Genomic DNA, 17,875 nt, shown 5'->3' with positions numbered 1-17,875 from the left:
ACATTTCCACATTTCTATGACGGAGCCCAGACCGTCTACCGGATGACCTTCATGAATTCCCGCTAGGTGGTACTCACCTTATTGACCCCGGGGAGGAGGATGATGGGCCGAGCTGACCCCCTGATCGGGATTTGAACTGGCACCCTTCCGGTTGCAAGCCGAGTGTTCAAATCACACCCCCCCCCCCCCCCGTGTCTCTCTCCCGCCCCATATAGAATAACTCCTCTTAACCATGGTGATGTAGGGGAAGAACGTACCAATTCAAAATCTGAATATTTATTTATACAGGAAGGAATCCGTTGAACTGTAACGCTTTACTCCAATTACAATGGTCAACACACTTTTTCTGGCATAAGGTATTCCAACGGGTTTAAGGTAATTTTGTGGTGCTGATTCCAAATCTGGCATCAGTTTTTGTCTATCACATCAGGTTTTTGAGATGTCAAATATTGCATTTTCAATAAAAACTGCAGAAGAAAAATATTAAATAAATGTGGATATCTACATAAACTGATATTATAAACACACTATCCTAAAAATACAGCACCATATTTTAACACTAAAGCAGTCACTGACTCGCAACAACTTGCAATCATAAGTGACAGAGTTAATTTCGGGTAAAATCAATGAAAATGGGGTATGCCGATAGCATAAACATGAGATGTGATAGAGCAAATCTGAGATCAGATTTGGAATCAGCACCCTGAAATTAGTCTAACACAGCTGCAAAAGTCCAGGCCAGATTTATTTTTTTTGACCAGTGTTATCCACAGTAAATAGCGCATGACTCTGGCTTTAACAGAAGAATATGCTGAACAAACTACCCTTAGCCACGGAACATGTGTGGCTAAACAGGCGTTCCGACGTGATGCCCCCGACTGGCCGGCAGGAACATGTGGGGTCCGGTCAAGACGCGCGGATAACAGGAAGGATATGGGCACGGATAATGAGAGTATTTTTTTTTTGGATACCTTTCAGCTCCCGCGGGCGATAGGGTCACGGATAAAGAGGAGTCCTGTCGGTCGGAATAGTAAACAACGTCGATAAAAGGAGGAGACGCGAGACTCGAGAGGGCTGATTTATGCCAACCGCGATGTGATCCACTTGACAGAGATCACATGACAAGGGGTCAGGATGAGCCTGCACGCGCTCCCGAGCCGAGCACGTTTTATGCTTTGCGTAAACTTTTCGCGGCCCCATTTTTCACGCTGAGTGCGAACATCTGTTATGGACTCTCAACTGAGAGTTCAGTGACCGGCTTCACTCTTCAGAAGCCCTCAAGATGGGCGGCGGGGGGGGAGGGTGGCGGGGGGTTGAAATGCAGCCGAGCGACGTTAAACGAAATTTTTTTTTGTCCGCGGTGAGATTCGTAAACATGCCAATTACCGTAGCGTGATTTATTTCTTTAATTTAGTCTCCCTCCCTTTTTTTTTACTAGAGATATTTGCAGCAGCAGTAACAGCAAAAAAAACGCTAATGGCTTTTGTGTGTTTAGCTCTGTTTGGCCACTCCCGACAGAGAAAAAAAACAGACGTGGCTGAGATGCGAGTTCTTAAATGGGCCTGCTCTGCATCCTGTTCAAAGGTTCACTAAAAGGGACGCTTAGGGAATTTGAAAAGGGAGGAACGGAGCGGAGGGGGGGGGGAAGAAAATTCAAAAGGTAATGAGCTCAGAAATGCTTCTGCGATCCATCGCCCCCTTTGAGCAGCGGCCTAATTGGTTGGACGTTATTAATTGGACGCATGTGCGACGGTTCGCAAGCGGGTTTTCGCCGCTCCGTTGCGGAGGCCCTGCGGTTCGAACCCAGAGATCGCCATGGTTCATGTCACGGGTTGTATTGGCCGTAAGTACGCGCCGCATGCTTGGCAGTGGACGCGAAAAATCCCGTGACGTTGCTTGAAAAAGAGCAGGCCACGCGTGCTGGCGTCGTCATCCATGTTTAGCCAAATTTGAAAATGTACCCGAGCGTTTTTATTTTCTTTGGGAATACGATGAAGCAACATCGACCCCCCCTCCCCCCTCTGCTTCCCCCTGCTCACCCACTACTGCCTGACACTCAGTGAGGTGAAAGGTTCTTGAGATACCCATGAAACGCTAATGGGTATTCACCGATGATCATGCACTGCTTCTACCCACAATGCCTTTTCACTCATACCTCCTGTTAGCACGGTTGGCTACCTACGGTGCGAAAGAAGTTCAACGTATAGTACGTAAATGAACGATTAAGTTTTCATAAAAAGGTTGGTGGGGGATTTCTGTTTATTGCTTTATTTTGAAAAATCTGATGAAAATGGAGCCGAAATTATGCATTGGGAAAAGCGCACATCTTAATGAATATTTTTTTAAAAAATTCGAATTATACGTTGAAGTCAACTTACCAAAGTGTGCTTCGTTGCCACGAAATAAAACAACGTTTTGTTCACCATGCGTTCCAGACAAATGCTTCCCAGCAGGTTTAAACTAACGACACATGGCGCAACCGGAAATCACATCGGTGAGCCCATACAGCACAACCGCGAAAGCCAGCGTAGTTTTATTGACCACGATGAAGTTTCCTGGGTTGGATTTCACGTAAATGTAAATGCGTCTTAAACTCCCCTCCCCCTGCCTCCAACCAGACGCAACCAATTAGTCAGGTTTGTCACGTGAACAGAACGTGCAAATTAGTTAATGCTTCAGCTCCCCCATCCTTCCCCCCCGTATGTTGGAGAGGAATGACTAACATTGATCACGAAAGCCTACGTGTTAATTCGTATTGACCAGTTTTGACTTTCTAAGTCTCATCAGCAACGTGTGGCCCCATTAAGCAGCGCTGCGTCATGTGGTCTAACGGGCGAAAGTCACCCACGCGTACGCGCACACACTCACCACAGCACCAACAACACAATAACTTGTCTCTGTGTGTGGGCGACAGTTTAAAATACCAAGGCGATCGGCTAGCCAAAAGGTCAGAGCACTGAGCCAGTACCACTGAGATAATGGGGTTCGAATCTGGGCAGCCACCTGTGATAAAAATGTGTTTCCAAGTAGGTGTAGTGATTTTTGTTTTTTTGTTTGTGAGTCATCTCATCCCAGTTCATAAATAACTGCATACACACACACACAAGCCATTGTATAACAATTATGCTGTTTCCCTTAATTCGTCTAAATTACAGTTCTGGAGGATTCATATCTTGGGTTTGGCTGCCAGGTGGTAAACACAGCCTCATCGGAGAGTGTGTGTGCTACAGTGTACCCTGTGTTGTGCAGAGATAAAGATGCCACCGGAAGAATTTTAGTTTTTCTTGGAAGAATTAATTATTGCGCCGGCAGTGCTCAGACACATGGGATCGCACCGCTCCGCGTGATTTTTTTCTCCCAAATTGACGCTTTGTTTTGTGACTGCCAACAAGGCGAGGGCGCCAGGAATAAAACGGGCAAAAAATAGGCCAAACATGTTCTGAACGCTTTTCAAACACCGGGTTCAAATAAAGTAAAAGATCATCATCACGACACCCCCCCCGCCGCCCCCTCTCTCCCCAGACGTCCATCTCATAAAAAAAATGCAGACATTCGGGTTCAAATCAGTAAAAATAGAAGCGTCAATAATATCTTCCTCTGGACAATTACTTGGCCGAGAAATGTTGGCAACACAAAAAAAACCCCATGAAATAATTACGAAAAGAAGGTCCCGATGCTTCGTGCGTACGGCGCTGTCGAGAATTTTTTTTTTTGGGGGGGGGGGGGAACTTGTCTGTGTAAAAATAACAATAGTTAGGCAAAGTATTCACTGGGATGAGATTAAATTTCTTTGACCCATTTTTTTTCTCTCTCTCCCGCCATTCCATGTTGTGGCCCACTGGGAAATAGCGGGTAGGATTTCGTGCACCAAAGCTCATCAGATACAATGGGACTGAGTCTTTCTCCCCCAAGCCGCGAGCCTGCCAGAAAACCTGAGCACAGTCTCAAAGCAGGAGAGCACTTTTATGCCCGCAAGTTGCTGCTCGTTTCTGAATATCAAGCGGACAGGCCTGGTGTGATTGCCGCAGTTTAAACATGGGTGACAGGACCTTTTGCTTCTGAGACCAGAAAATGTGGAAACCTTAGAAAGAACAGCTTCAACAAAATGTTGCACTGATGTTCTGACGCGCCCGCAACACTGACGCGTGCGCCTGTGGAAACGTGTACAGCCTACACGGGCCTATTGTGTGTATACGTATGTGTGCGCGTGCGGTCGTGCGTGTGTGTGCGCGCGCTTGTGTGTGTGTGGTAGGGTAGCGGTTAGCGCGCTGCGCTACGAACCCAGCGACCCGGGTTCGATTCCCGCTCACGGCCAACACCGGTGATGAATATCTGAACTGGTCCCGGGCCTCCCCTAGGTCGACTCAGCCTCAAATGAGTACCTGGTGTGGTGTGTAATCACCGCCACTGGGGAGACAAAGGCGGCCGGGCGTGGTGCTGGCCACCCACACCCTCGTGTGCTGTGCCAGACTTCATAGGTGCTCGCGAACAACACTTGCCCCAACAGTCTGTTCAAGGCTATACGGAGGATCTTTTGTCTTTGTGTGCACGCGTGTGCGTGTGTGCGTGTGCGGTGGGGAGCGGTAGTGTCGCAGTTAGCGCGCTGCGCTACGAACCCGGCGACCCGAGTTGGATTGCCGCGCCCGGCCAACAGCAGTGATGATTATCTGAACCGGTCCTGGGCCTCCCCTAGATCGACTCAGCCTCAAATGAGTGCCTGGTGCGGTGTGTAAACGTCGCCGCTTGGGAGACAAAGGCGGCCGGACGTGGTGCTGGCCACCCACACCCTCGTGTGCCGTGCCGGCCTTCATAGGTGCTACTCGCTAACTGCACTTGCGCCAACAGCCGGTTTTGAGTCCACACGGGGGACCTTTGTGTGCGGTGGCACGGTGTGCCTGCAAAAGCGGCGACCTTTTGAGTTCGACCCCTTAGCCGTGGCTAACATCAGCAGCATCCGATGTTAGAACTGCTGCCGAACCCTCTCCTAGATGGACTCTGCCTACATTGAGCGCTTGGTGTGGTGTGTACTAAATGCTTAGGGGCATCACGAAAGGGTTGGGGAGGAGTTAGAGGGGTGAGGGGAGGGAAGAGAATGGGCGATGGAGAAGAGGTGGAGAGGCTTTAAGAGAGGAACGGAAGGAGGTTAGTGAAGGGGACCGCTTCATGTACAGGGGCAGGTTATTAATTACGAAACGTCGATTTACGTTTGTTTGCAATATTTTCAAACTGCTCTAATTTCTATTTGCTTCATGGCTGCATTTGAATTTGTATTTATTTAGCAAAATGAGACTCCTATCCCGGCCTTTGGAGTTTTCACCTGGTTAAGCAAAATCAACTTGAAACTTGAACTTAATCGCAAATTAAAGAGGCGAAATGGTCATTGGACAATACTCGTCAACCGCTGATGGCCCTGAGCAAGTGGTGGAAATTCCACATTCCTGTGCTGGGCACCAGTCTATCCATAGAACGACCATTGCATCGACCGCACACTGTACCCATGTACCACTCAGCAGTGCTTTGCTTTGCCATCCCAACGGCGCGATTGGCAGTATTGTTCAGCTTGAAAAAAAAATAATTACCCAATTTAAGACCATTTTGAAGTCGGAAAAAAAAACTCATTTGAAGATTTTGACCTCGCTTTTAAGAGCTCAAACGCAAGCCGCGTCACGATTCCCATCTCCCGTTTAATGAGGAGCCCGTTGATGACTCGCACTGCAGTCGTCAAATTAAAGTTCTTCTCATTAAGAGACGAGAGCTTCTCCTACGGGCGCTGGGAACCGAGCAGCGCTCTCGCCCTACGATGGCGAGGTCACGTGTCAGGCGAGTAACTCAGCACTGCCCATAGACTCAGTACTGCACCATAGACTCAACACTGCCCATAGACTCAGCACTGCCCATAGACTCAGCACTGCCCATAGACTCAACACTGCCCATAGACTCAACACTGCCCATAGACTCAGCACTGCCCATAGACTCAACACTACCCATAGACTCAACACAGCGCCATAGACTCAACACTGCCCATAGACTCAACACTGCCCATAGACTCAGCACTGCCCATAGACTCAACACTGCCCATAGACTCAACACTGCCCATAGACTCAGCACTGCCCATACACTCAGCACTGCTCATAGACTCAACACTGCCCATAGACTCAGCACTGCCCATACACTCAGCACTGCCCATAGACTCAACACTGCCCATAGACTCAGCACTGCCTATAGACTCAACACTGCCCATAGACTCAGCACTGCCCATAGACTCAGCACTGCCCATAGACTCAACACTGCCCATAGACTCAACACTGCCCATAGACTCAGCACTGCCCATAGACTCAACACTGGCCATAGACTCAACACTGCCCATAGAATCAGCACTGCCCATAGACTCAACACTGCCCATAGACTCAACACTGCCCATAGACTCAACACTGCCCATAGACTCAACACTGCCCATAGACTCAGCACTGCCCATAGACTCAACACTGCCCATAGACTCAACACTGCCCATAGACTCAGCACTGCCCATAGCCTCAGCACTGCCCATAGACTCAACACTGCCCATAGACTCAACACTGCCCATAGACTCAACACTGCCCATAGACTCAGCACTGCCCATAGACTCAACACTGCCCATAGACTCAACACTGCCCATAGACTCAACACTGCCCATAGACTCAACACTGCCCATAGACTCAACACTGCCCATAGACTCAACACTGCCCATAGACTCAACACTGCCCATAGCCTCAGCACTGCCCATAGACTCAACACTGCCCATAGACTCAACACTACCCATGGACTCAACACTACCCATGGACTCAACACTCTCTCTGTACATGAAGCGGTCCCCCTCCTTCACCTCCTTCCGTTCCTCTCTTCTCTTCAAGCCTCACGTCTTCCCCATCGCCCATTATCTTCCCTCCCCTCGCCCCTCCACTCCTTCCCGTCCCTCCCCAACCCTTTCCTGATGCCCCTAAGCACCCCTCTATCGCTGTCACTCATGTCCTCAATACCTTGAAGCACCCCCTCCCCGTGTCGACTGCATCATTCCGTTCCGTCATCGTTTTGCAAGCTGTGTCAAGCGCCTTGAGTGAGCGCGCTCTGCGCCTGTAAATGAGTACAATTAGATTAGATTAAAAGTTTCGCGTGCCTAAATTTCGATCTAAAGCTTTCGTGACTGCACGGATTCATATTCTTGGTTCTTTTGGTAAAGACAAGTAGAAGGGAAATAATACAAATTAGACATAATTGTATTTTGTTTAATTTTTATTATTTTATGATTTCCCTTCTACGTGACTTTACCGAAAGAACCAAGAATATGTCGCGTGCCTGTGCGTTGTTGTATGATTTTGAAACTGGGCTTGCAACGGTACAAGAGGCAATCATCAACGGTATATGGATAGGTAACGAGTGGGTCGATACTCCGGTAACATTTTTAGTTTGTAACAAAACAAATCAATATCTTTTCTCGCAAACAACAAACCATTAGCTTTTACATGACGACTCATTCATCGAAATTGTCGCACGGTGGTCTAGAAGGAGGTTTTCTGGGCAAACGTACAAAATGAAAGATCCCATTTATTGCCTTAACAGACTGTTGGGGCAAGTGCTGTTAGCGAGTAGCACCTATGAAGGCCGGCACGGTACATGAACGGGTGGGTAGTCAGCACCACGCCCGGCCGCCTTTGTCTCCCCAGTGGCGATGTTTACACACCGCACCAGGTACTCATTCAAGATTGAATCGACCTAGGGGAGGCCCAGGACCGGCTCAGACAATCGTCACCGGTGTTGGCCGTGAGCGGGAATCGAACTCGGGTCGCCAGGTTCGTAGCGCAGCGCGCTGACCGCTACACCACCGCTCCCCACCACACATTTACACACGCACGTGCGTACGTGCGCACGTGTACGCACGTGCGTACGTGCGCACGGATTAGTCGTCACGCTGTGGACGCGCTCGCTCCACGATGAAACGCAGAGTTCTCCACGGTTTCGGTTTAAATATACAGGATCAAATAAAAAAGAAAAGTCATATCAAAGCAAATACTTTAATGCAAACATTACATATGTCACGATGTCGGTCGGCAGGCCTTCAATCAAAACATCATTATCCGTGGCGCTTGTGACCCACAGTACCCTAGCCATAACCCGCTTATGTAATTGCGTTTCGGTGATGCAATGCAGGGAAGAGCAGGCCTCTCCTCATATTGCTGTCGGCCCGAGTGTAATGTGGTTTCCGAAACCCGATCCCTGCATCCTTTGATGTAATCATATCAAGCGGAGCTTCCTGGGGCCCCTGCAGGCGAAGAGTATCGTTGATTTGCACCGTTATTAATTTATTTCCGTCTAAATTTAAAGCGGGGGCACGCGCCGCGAGCGGTAAACGCGTGACGCGCGTAACAAGCGGTGAACGGGAGAAGGAGGCAAATGTGTCCGTTTTTTTTGTGGTTGCAATAAAAAAAAATCGGCGATTTGCTTGAGCGCACCTGAAAGTCTCGCCGCTGCTGATCATCGTGACCATCGCCACTTGGCCATTATCAACCCGCCGCGGGGTTTAACGGCCTCCTCAAAAATCGGCAGCTTATTATTTGCTGGATTATGTCCGTGTCAATCTGTGTACCTTTTCACGCCGCCACCCAATGCAACAGGAACGTTTGCTCGTCCTTCCGAAAGGGACAAATAATGCTGCCTGCTGTGTTTGTCTCGCGAGCACGCTCGCTCACGCGCACGCCCACGCATGCTCACCCGCTCGCTCACACGCACGCTCACGCATGCTCACGCTCACACGCATGCTCACACGCACGCTCACGCATGCTCACCCGCTCGCTCGCGCGCTCGCTCTCACGCACGCTCACACGCTCGCTCACGCTCATGCGTACACTCACGCGCACGCGTTCGCACACGCGCTTGCTCACGCACGCTCACGCGCTCGCTCACACGCACGCTCCCGCGCTCGCTCACGCGCACGCTCACGCGCACACTCACGCGCTCGCTCACACTCACACGCGCTCGCTCACACGCACGCTCACGTGCACACTCACGCGCTCGCTCACGCTCACGCGCGCACACAGTCACGCGGGACACTAAAGGGATAGGGACTTGCACTCACCACCATAAATTATTTAAGGCAGGCGACACGGACAGGCAGGGTAACCCGATCGCTCGACCCCACGTCATTGAATGAAACCCTAGGCAAGATGCGTTCCGAACTGCATTTTTGAAGACCATACCAAGGTTGGGATCGGACAAAGGGCTCCTCGCTTTTATACATCACCCATCGCCGCCCCATCGCCAATTATTTTCATTTCCGTCCACCTTCAGTAACTTCCCCGAGGCGTATGCCACGCGCGCTCTCTCTCCTCTGTGCTCTCCAGTTGTGTCCTGCCGACACATATCTTCGATTGTGTCGTCGGAATCCTCGTGCGTGACTTTTGCTCTGCTCCTTATTCATCTGGAGCCCTACCTCTGCGCACAGGCCTTCATGAACTTGTTCCATCATTCCCTGCAGTTCATTTTCGTCGATTGTTATATATACTGTATATACAACAGCAACAACAACCAAGACGAAAATCTGCGATGGTTAATATTTTTTTCCCGTTGGCAACCCCCCCGCGGTTCCCCGCGACGCAACATTCCACCTCGCACTCTTCGTTTTTTCGGTAAAGTCACGTAGGTAAAAAAATGAAATTAAAATGAATGAAAATAAAATAATAAAACATCACGACGTTTCGGAGGCAACACAAGTCTCCGTCATCAGGTGGGACCGTCACAGCCAGATTTGCTGTAACACTTGATACAGCAAATTTCCGAAACGTCGTGATTTTTTATTATTTTATTTTTATTAATTTTAATTTCATTTCTTTACCTACGTGACTTTACCGAAAAACTAAGAGCATGAATCCTTGCAGTCACGAAAGCTTCAAATCTAGAATTCCACCTCGCTCCGGCGAACGAGCTCATCTCGTCGCTCCATCTCCACGGCGATCACGCCCTCCGGAGCGCTGGTGCGTCCTCTCCATTGCCTGCACAGGGGAGAGTCGCGATGGCAAGATGTTAACTACCTCGCCCGGTATGCGGGAGGTCGGGGGTTCGATGCTAACGCCTGTATATTTGGCGTTTGCATGTCTCTCTCCCCGTGGTCACGTGGATTTTCTTCCGGGTCCTTCAGTTTTTGCCTCCACCTTTATAAACATACGTTCGGAGTACAGTATTTGGAATAAATTTCCACGTGACGATAAGCCACTCTACTCCCCTCCACGCACTCTCCTACCTCTCCCCTCTCATCTCACTCTACTCCCCTCCACGCACTCTCCTACCCCTCTCATCTCACTCTACCCCCCTCCACGCTCTCTCCTACCTCTCCCCTCTCATCTCACTCTACTCCCCTCCACGCACTCTCCTACCTCTCCCCTCTCATCTCACTCTACTCCCCTCCACGCACTCTCCTGCCTCTCCCCTCTCATCTCACTCTACGCCCCTCCACGCACTCTCCTACCTCTCCCCTCTCATCTCACTCTACTCCCCTCCACGCACTCTCCTGCCTCTCCCCTCTCATCTCACTCTACTCCCCTCCACGCACTCTCCTACCCCTCTCATCTCACTCTACCCCCCTCCACCCTCTCTCCTACCTCTCCCCTCTCATCTCACTCTACTCCCCTCCACGCACTCTCCTACCTCTCCCCTCTCATCTCACTCTACTCCCCTCCACGCACTCTCCTGCCTCTCCCCTCTCATCTCACTCTACTCCCCTCCACGCACTCTCCTACCTCTCCCCTCTCATCTCACTCCTCTACCCTCCACGCACTCTCCTACCTCTCCCCTCTCATCTCACTCTACTCCCCTCCACGCACTCTCCTGCCTCTCCCCTCTCATCTCACTCTACTCCCCTCCACGCACTCTCCTACCTCTCCCCTCTCATCTCACTCCTCTACCCTCCACGCACTCTCCTACCTCTCCCCTCTCATCTCACTCTACTCCCCTCCACGCACTCTCCTGCCTCTCCCCTCTCATCTCACTCTACTCCCCTCCACGCACTCTCCTACCTCTCCCCTCTCATCTCACTCTACTCCCCTCCGTGCACTCTCCTACCTCTCCCCTCTCATCTCACTCTACTCCCCTCCACGCACTCTCCTGCCTCTCCCCTCTCATCTCACTCTACGCCCCTCCACGCACTCTCCTACCTCTCCCCTCTCATCTCACTCTACTCCCCTCCACAACACCATCCAAACATCTCCACTCTCATCGCACTATACTCCCAGTCAACTATTCCTCACTGGGAGGGAGGGAGGTTATTCGTACTTCTCTGTTGACCTCTCTTCCCCCAGCCACCCGTGTCGTCAGCTCCCTGCCCCTGTTTACGAGCGGGCTCAAGGTGAGAGGTTAACTACCTCGCCCGGTATGCGGGAGGTCGGGGGTTCGATGCTGACACCTGTATATTTGGCGTTTGCATGTCTCTCTCCCCGTGGTCACGTGGATTTTCTTCCGGGTGCTCCAGTTTTTGCCTCCACCTTTATAAACACACGTTCGGAGTACAGTATTTGGAATAAATTTCCACGTGACGATAAGCCACTTGCCATTTGTGGCCAGGTCGCTTCTGAAAAAAAGAGCCATATAGCTCAGTGGGCCTTGCTTGGTAACAATAAAAAGTGTTTACAGTTTGTCAGATGAATTGCGCAGGGGCACATTACATCTGCGCATGATTAGTACGGTTGGCCACGTTACGGCGTGGAAGAAGTTCAACATGCACGCATTTAGTTATGGCGGCAGTCAATGCAGCTGTCCACTCGCGCAACGCCCGGAACGGTGACCGGCGAAGAAAATGGGCATGAGGGATGAAGAGGGGACGGGGGGGGGGGGGCGAGTTGGCCGCGTGTCTGTCTCAGGGGGATCAAAATTGGCCGTGCCGGAGCAACCGAGCCAGCACTGTGGAGACCCTGGGTTCACATCCGGGTTTCAGCCGCCCTGTGATTGTACATTGCACCGCATTCTTGGGTTGCAGCCGGTCGATGGTCACAGCCCTGACGATGCCAGTGTTGTGAATGTGTCTCTGGGACCTTTTCGTCAGTGTCAACGTTATGAATAAGATAAGAATAGGCTTTTTTTCTTTTTACCATTTCTGGCGATAAAACAGGCGGTGTTAAGATGTTTGAACACCAAAAAGATACCTTTTGCAAGGCATCAAGTCTGCATTAACCACGCGTACTTGTGATGAACATGCAAATAAACATGCTCTGATAATAATAAACGCATTGACTTCTAAACTGATTGGCCTCCACCAGAGACAGCCGCATTTATGGCCTTGTCTCACGAGTGTCAGGCCAGGAAATGCCACAATGCAAAGGCCTTGCAAGTATCGAAGTGTTAATAGCTCGGCTTGAGCATTTCTATCTACGGGACCTCTTTCGCCAGCATTTGAGTATTTAGAATCAGATTCTTTATTTAGCCTGGATGAATCCGGTCTAATCATCCGGATGATTGACGTGGAGGTGAACCTCTGTTTACGGATCGTGCAGGAACACCGCCTCACTTTGAGGGAAGCCGATAGAAATGACAGGGCGAGGGGTGGTTCGTGTGCCGTCGTCCCCTGTGAACCCGTGAGGCCTGAGTTCGAGTCCCACGCCACTGCAAACGTCAGCCAAACGGATGACACCCGAACCGGTCCTGAGCTCGCTCACCACACCTCTCTCCATCTTCAGTGTGTTTTTTTTTTACTCCGGGGAACGAGGTAAAATTAGATTACTGGTGCCAGCCATTGGAAAATGTAATTACATTAAACACATTAACCCTTCAGCACCGAGTGTGTGGACGGCGCAGCCGTTGCCTGCTGTTTTATTGGGAAACGGAACGAGACGTCGAAAACCCTCGCCCGGGCACGGCGCGAAATCGGCGGGGGGATTCATCGGCCGGAGGGCTTCCCGTGGCTTCCATGGTTGTCAGCGCGTCAACTTGACAGGCCCCCTCGTTATTGATTTGCGGAAACCTTACCCTCCCGTTCCCGTCGCTCCGTCCGAAATCCGTTCGTCCTCCGTCGGGCCGCCCGTTGTCGTAGACGCGGGGCAAGCGTAGCGATGACAATTTATCTGTTCAGAAAAGAAAGTGTCACAGAGACTGAGATAATTTTTAAGGTGGCTCTCTTTTGGCTATGCGAGCTGTTCGGTTAATGTTTCCCTTCATCGGTATTGCCTGTGCACCTGAGATGGGATTGTCGCCCTCGGATATGAAGAAGAGTGGGGGGGGGAGGGGGCCGAGATGTTAACCACCTCACTTGGTATGCAGGAGGTCGTAGGTTCGATCCTGACCCGCGCCGCCCCATGCAGTTTGCGCCGCGTGACACGGATCGCACGAATGCGCTGTCCAACCAAGTTCCTACCTGCCCACTCCGAAGGAACGTGTTAACATATGCTACAGGTCCCACACGAGCTTAATCTGGCACTGGTCTCATCCACCATTAATTAGCCAGCAGCTCATTTAACCTACGGTCCGATCCATACAAACGGGGGCATTTTGTGTGTATGTGTTTTTTTGTAACCGTTGACTTTGGACAGTACATTCAGCAGAGTTCTATTCTACCACCCACGGGCTAAGCCTCGGTGGCTCACACTGCGATAGAATTCAATTTGGGTTCATACAGCGTCTAAATGCGACCACCTTTCGACATGCTGTGCACAAACAGGAGAGTGTGTACGTATATTTATGTTATAGGGAGATGTGGAGGGCGTTCGGTCATCGACAGGTGAGTAAAAACTAAAACGAATCTATTTTTTATTGTCACCAGGTAAGGCCCCACTGAGCTGTGTAGCTCTTTTTCAGAAGTGACCTGGCCACAAATGATCGCTCAACCACGTGGCTTATCACGTGGACATTTATAGTAGCAGCCAAATGCTCTAAACGTGCGATGTCGATTCTAAATGTGGAGGGAAAAACCGGAGGACCCGGAGAAAAAAAATCCACGTGACCGCGAAGAGAGGGAGAGAGAGACATGCCAACTTCAAATATGCAGCAGCAGGCGTCAGGGTCAGGATCGAACCCACGACCTTCTGCATACCAGGCGAGGTAGTTAACCTCTCACCTTGAGCCCGCTCGTAAACAGGGGCAGGGAGCTGACGACACGGGTGGCTGGGGGAAGAGAGGTCAGCAGAGAAGTACGAATAACCTCCCTCCCAGTGAGGAATGGTTGACTGGAAGTAGAGTGCGATGAGAGTGGAGATGTTTGGATAGTGTTGTGGAGGGGAGTAGAGTGAGATGAGAGGGGAGAGGTAGGAGAGTGTGTGGAGGGGAGTAGAGTGAGATGAGAAGGGAGAGGTATGAGAGTGCGTGGAGGGGAGTAGATTGAGATGAGAGGGGAGAGGCAGGAGAGTGCGTGGAGGGGAGTAGAGTGAGATGAGAGGTGAGAGGCAGGAGAGTGCACGGTGGGGAGTAGAGTGATATGAGAGGGGAGAGGTAGGAGAGTGCGTGGAGGGGAGTAGAGTGAGATGAGAGGGGAGAGGTAGGAGAGTGCGTGGAGGGGAGTAGAGTGAGATGAGAGGGGAGAGGCAGGAGAGTGCGCGGAGGGGAGTAGAGTGAGATGAGAGGGGAGAGGTAGGAGAGTGCGTGGAGGGGAGTAGAGTGAGATGAGAGGGGAGAGGTAGGAGAGAGCGTGGAGGGGGGTAGAGTGAGATGAGAGGGGAGAGGTAGGAGAGTGCGTGGAGGGGAGTAGAGTGAAATGAGTGGGGGGAGGTAGGTGAGGGTAAGTCCATTGAGGATCTTGAAGGTGGGAAGTCAGTCAAGGCTGTACTTTATGACTGTAGTCGACTGTTCCCTGCCATGGGAATGTGGAATTTACCTTGGCACCTAGGAGCCTCCAACAGAGGCGAGCGACACCAAGACTCGTTTGAGCGGAGAGACTCTTTGACATTGCTCTGTGCGCGTGTGTGCGCGTGTGTGCACGTGTGCCTCTCACGTCTAAAACCGGTGACCATTATCTGAACCAGTCCTGGGCCTCCCCTAGGTCGACTCAACCTCAAATGAGTACCTGGTGCCGGTGTGTAGTAAACATCACCGCTTGGGAGACAAAGGCGGTCGGGCGTGGTGCCAGCCACCTACACTTCATCACGCTGGACGGTTCCGGGGAGCGCGAGAGTTGTTTGTGATGTTTGTCGAACGTCTTTCGCACCGTACGGAGCCATCCATGCTCCTGATCGGACCTTTTGCGGATGTCACTCGCCGCCCGTGCAACGCGTTGTGCCTACCCCAGCGACGCGTTCGACATTACGGCGCGACTAACAGTGACATTTCTTCCAAGGTTGGCAAATGCTCGGCAGTGAGCAAATTGAAAATTAGCTGTTAATTTGCGGAATAATGAGCTGAACCCAACTCGGCACGATACTAAGCTGGTAACCATGGCTCCTGACTGTTCTGCTTTCACAGGGCGATGTGTCCTTTTGTACTTGTTTCTCACAACGCATGTGCTAATGGTGTTTGAAACGCGGTAGCATCTGGGTGTTTATTATTTATTATCGTTGTGTCCTAATTGACTTTGCCCGCTCTGCCCCACAGCGACACCACGTCACAGCAGTGGCAAGAAGTGCCTGAGGTTAAAGGTCACCGTGTGCTGCTCAGCCAATTGCTGCTCGTCCAGCTGCTGCACACCCAGTGAGTTGTCGATAAAGTTATTGCATTTGCACATCGAACAGCGGGTTACTGATAAAGTTATTGCATTCATATGTTGAACGTTGGGTTACTGATAGAGTTGTTGCATTTTTAAGTCGAACGGCAGGTTACTGATAAGGTTATTGCAATCGTACATCAAAGGGTGGACTGATAAAGTTATTGCAATCGTAGATCAAACGGTGGGTTATTGATAAAGTTATTGCATTCGTACAATGAACGGTGGGTTCTGGGAAATTTTTGCTTTTCATTTTTAGATTACTTAAATCCATGTCCGCCATTCACGTATTTTTTTAGGCATTAACATACTAGCCAACCCTGCTGATTCAAGCGGTAAGCTGCCGATATTCTGAAACCTTTTAGTGTGGCACGGATTTTCAAAGCTAATCATTCTGCTTCATAAAAATTGAGGGGGTGAAAAATGTGGGCTCAATTTTCCCCTTCAAAAAATGGGCCTGTGGTAAAATGGTTTCAAAAAAATGGCAGTCTCATCACTTGAACCAGCAGGTTTGGAAAGTATGCTACAGACATTTACAATCACCACTGTCATCAGCATCATTATCAGTGATATGACGGCATAGGGTTGGTGTTCGATGTATAGTATGCGACTGTAAATATATTACCGAAGGCAGACACTTGTAATCCCTCGATAGATGGCCCTCATTGTATCGTGAAATCACATTACTACCACGGATTTTGTAATTCAGACGCTTTGCGGAGGGATGTTTGCGATTGGACTGCAGGATAGGGGGAGGCAAGCAACGGTTCGGAATAGGACATGGCAAGAAAATAATCGGAGGCGTAGTCGTGCAGAGTCAGTACGCGATGGGTGGGACACGTGTCCAAGATGGCGGAGGGCAATTTACAGAGTCAGGAATTTGGCACGAGCGTAGTTTTCTGTGATGACATGTTGACCTCGAGCTTGAATGACTGATGTGGTCAAGTCGAGGAAACAACATACGCGTTTCTTTGACTCGTCCGTGTGGGCCAATACACCACAGACGCGAATGACCACTGCGACCACAATACCAATACCCACCGTTCGTCAACGAAGCGACGGCGACGTCACCACGGCCGGCGTCTGTGCCAGGCCGGGTGCACTTTGAAGCCAAGTGAAGTGTCGAAGGCTCGATGACAGGAATGTCACGGGACAGACCCAGGTGCCGTGGACTGACTGACTGAGACGACTGGCAGATGCACCAGCTGTGCCTCCTATCGTGCCAACTATTAGCGCAACCACCAGCGCCAGCATCATCATAATCGTCGTCGTCGTCGTCATCCGCAACGTCCTTCTATCCACTGCTGGATAAAGGCCTCACCGTACCTTGTCGCTCGTATGGGTTGTTTGAGCGCATACTTCACCAGGGCAGCCCAGCGTGGTTTGCTGAAAGGAGGGGAGAGGGCTCAGGGCCGGTTCAGATATCAGTCGCCACCGATGCTAGCCTAATATCGATCTGAAGTCGGGGAGGGTTCATCGTGCGCAGCTTACTCGCCGGTGAGCTAATTATAGTGAGTCCCTCTCCAAACTGCTTTTCCAGCTCAATTAGCACCGGCTGACAGCGCCCCCCCCTCCCGTATGAATTATTACCAAATAATGGCATTAAAATGACGTTAGCGTGAGCACGGTAACGACGGCAATTATTTACCCCCTTTAATTTAATAAGCCTGTTTATTATCATTGATGTGATAATTATTATCGCTCCCGCCATTAGTTTGTCTCCGTGCCAAACTCGGGCGAGATAATTGGCTATTTAATAATGGAATTAAGGGTCTAAGGAAGCAGCTGTGCCACTCCCGGATCCTTTTGGTGTTTTGGACACAGTTAAATTTGCTCATTAAAATGCCCTCCACCTGTGCGCTTTCTTTGCATGCCCGTGACCTTGCTTAGCCACCACCCCCCCCCCTGGGGCAGACGTATCGACAGTTATTTAAACAAACAAAAACATTGTCTCGGATATCTTTAAAATTCCAGCCGGCTGACACTTCAATGCACCTAATCATGTCAATAACGACCATTTTCATTCCGTCATTTTGAGATAATTTGTGAATGTGCTGTCACTAGCACTAATTAGGCCAAGGAGTCAGCTTTGCAGGGGGAGCTTATTTACTAACAAAATTTATGGCGGGGTGTGGCATTCCTATGCAATTACTGTCGCTCAAGTGACCGTAATTAAATTCTCTGGATAAAGAATATTACGTCGTAATTAATTGAGCGATGCGTATTCAAAGA

At 50.4% G+C, this 17,875-nt stretch overlaps 1 protein-coding gene across 4 annotated transcripts in view; it reads left to right on the top strand.

Moving 5' to 3' along the window:
- LOC144734912 (ephrin-A5-like) overlaps nucleotides 1-17,875 on the top strand; it is a 188,112-nt gene that overhangs the window by 157,198 nt on the left and 13,039 nt on the right. For all 4 annotated transcript variants that reach the window (XM_078617358.1, XM_078617361.1, XM_078617360.1 and 1 more), the window contains exon 3: nucleotides 15,535-15,630. In XM_078617358.1, the coding sequence (XP_078473484.1) occupies nucleotides 15,535-15,630 (96 nt within the window). The remainder of the gene's footprint in view (nucleotides 1-15,534; nucleotides 15,631-17,875) is intronic.

Source organism: Lampetra planeri, chromosome 53 (genome assembly GCF_965212315.1).
Source record: "Lampetra planeri chromosome 53, kcLamPlan1.2.h2, whole genome shotgun sequence".
NCBI lineage: Eukaryota > Metazoa > Chordata > Hyperoartia > Petromyzontiformes > Petromyzontidae > Lampetra > Lampetra planeri.
The sequence above is the reverse complement of the archived record's forward strand: the minus strand, read 5'-3'. Positions and strand labels throughout refer to the sequence as shown.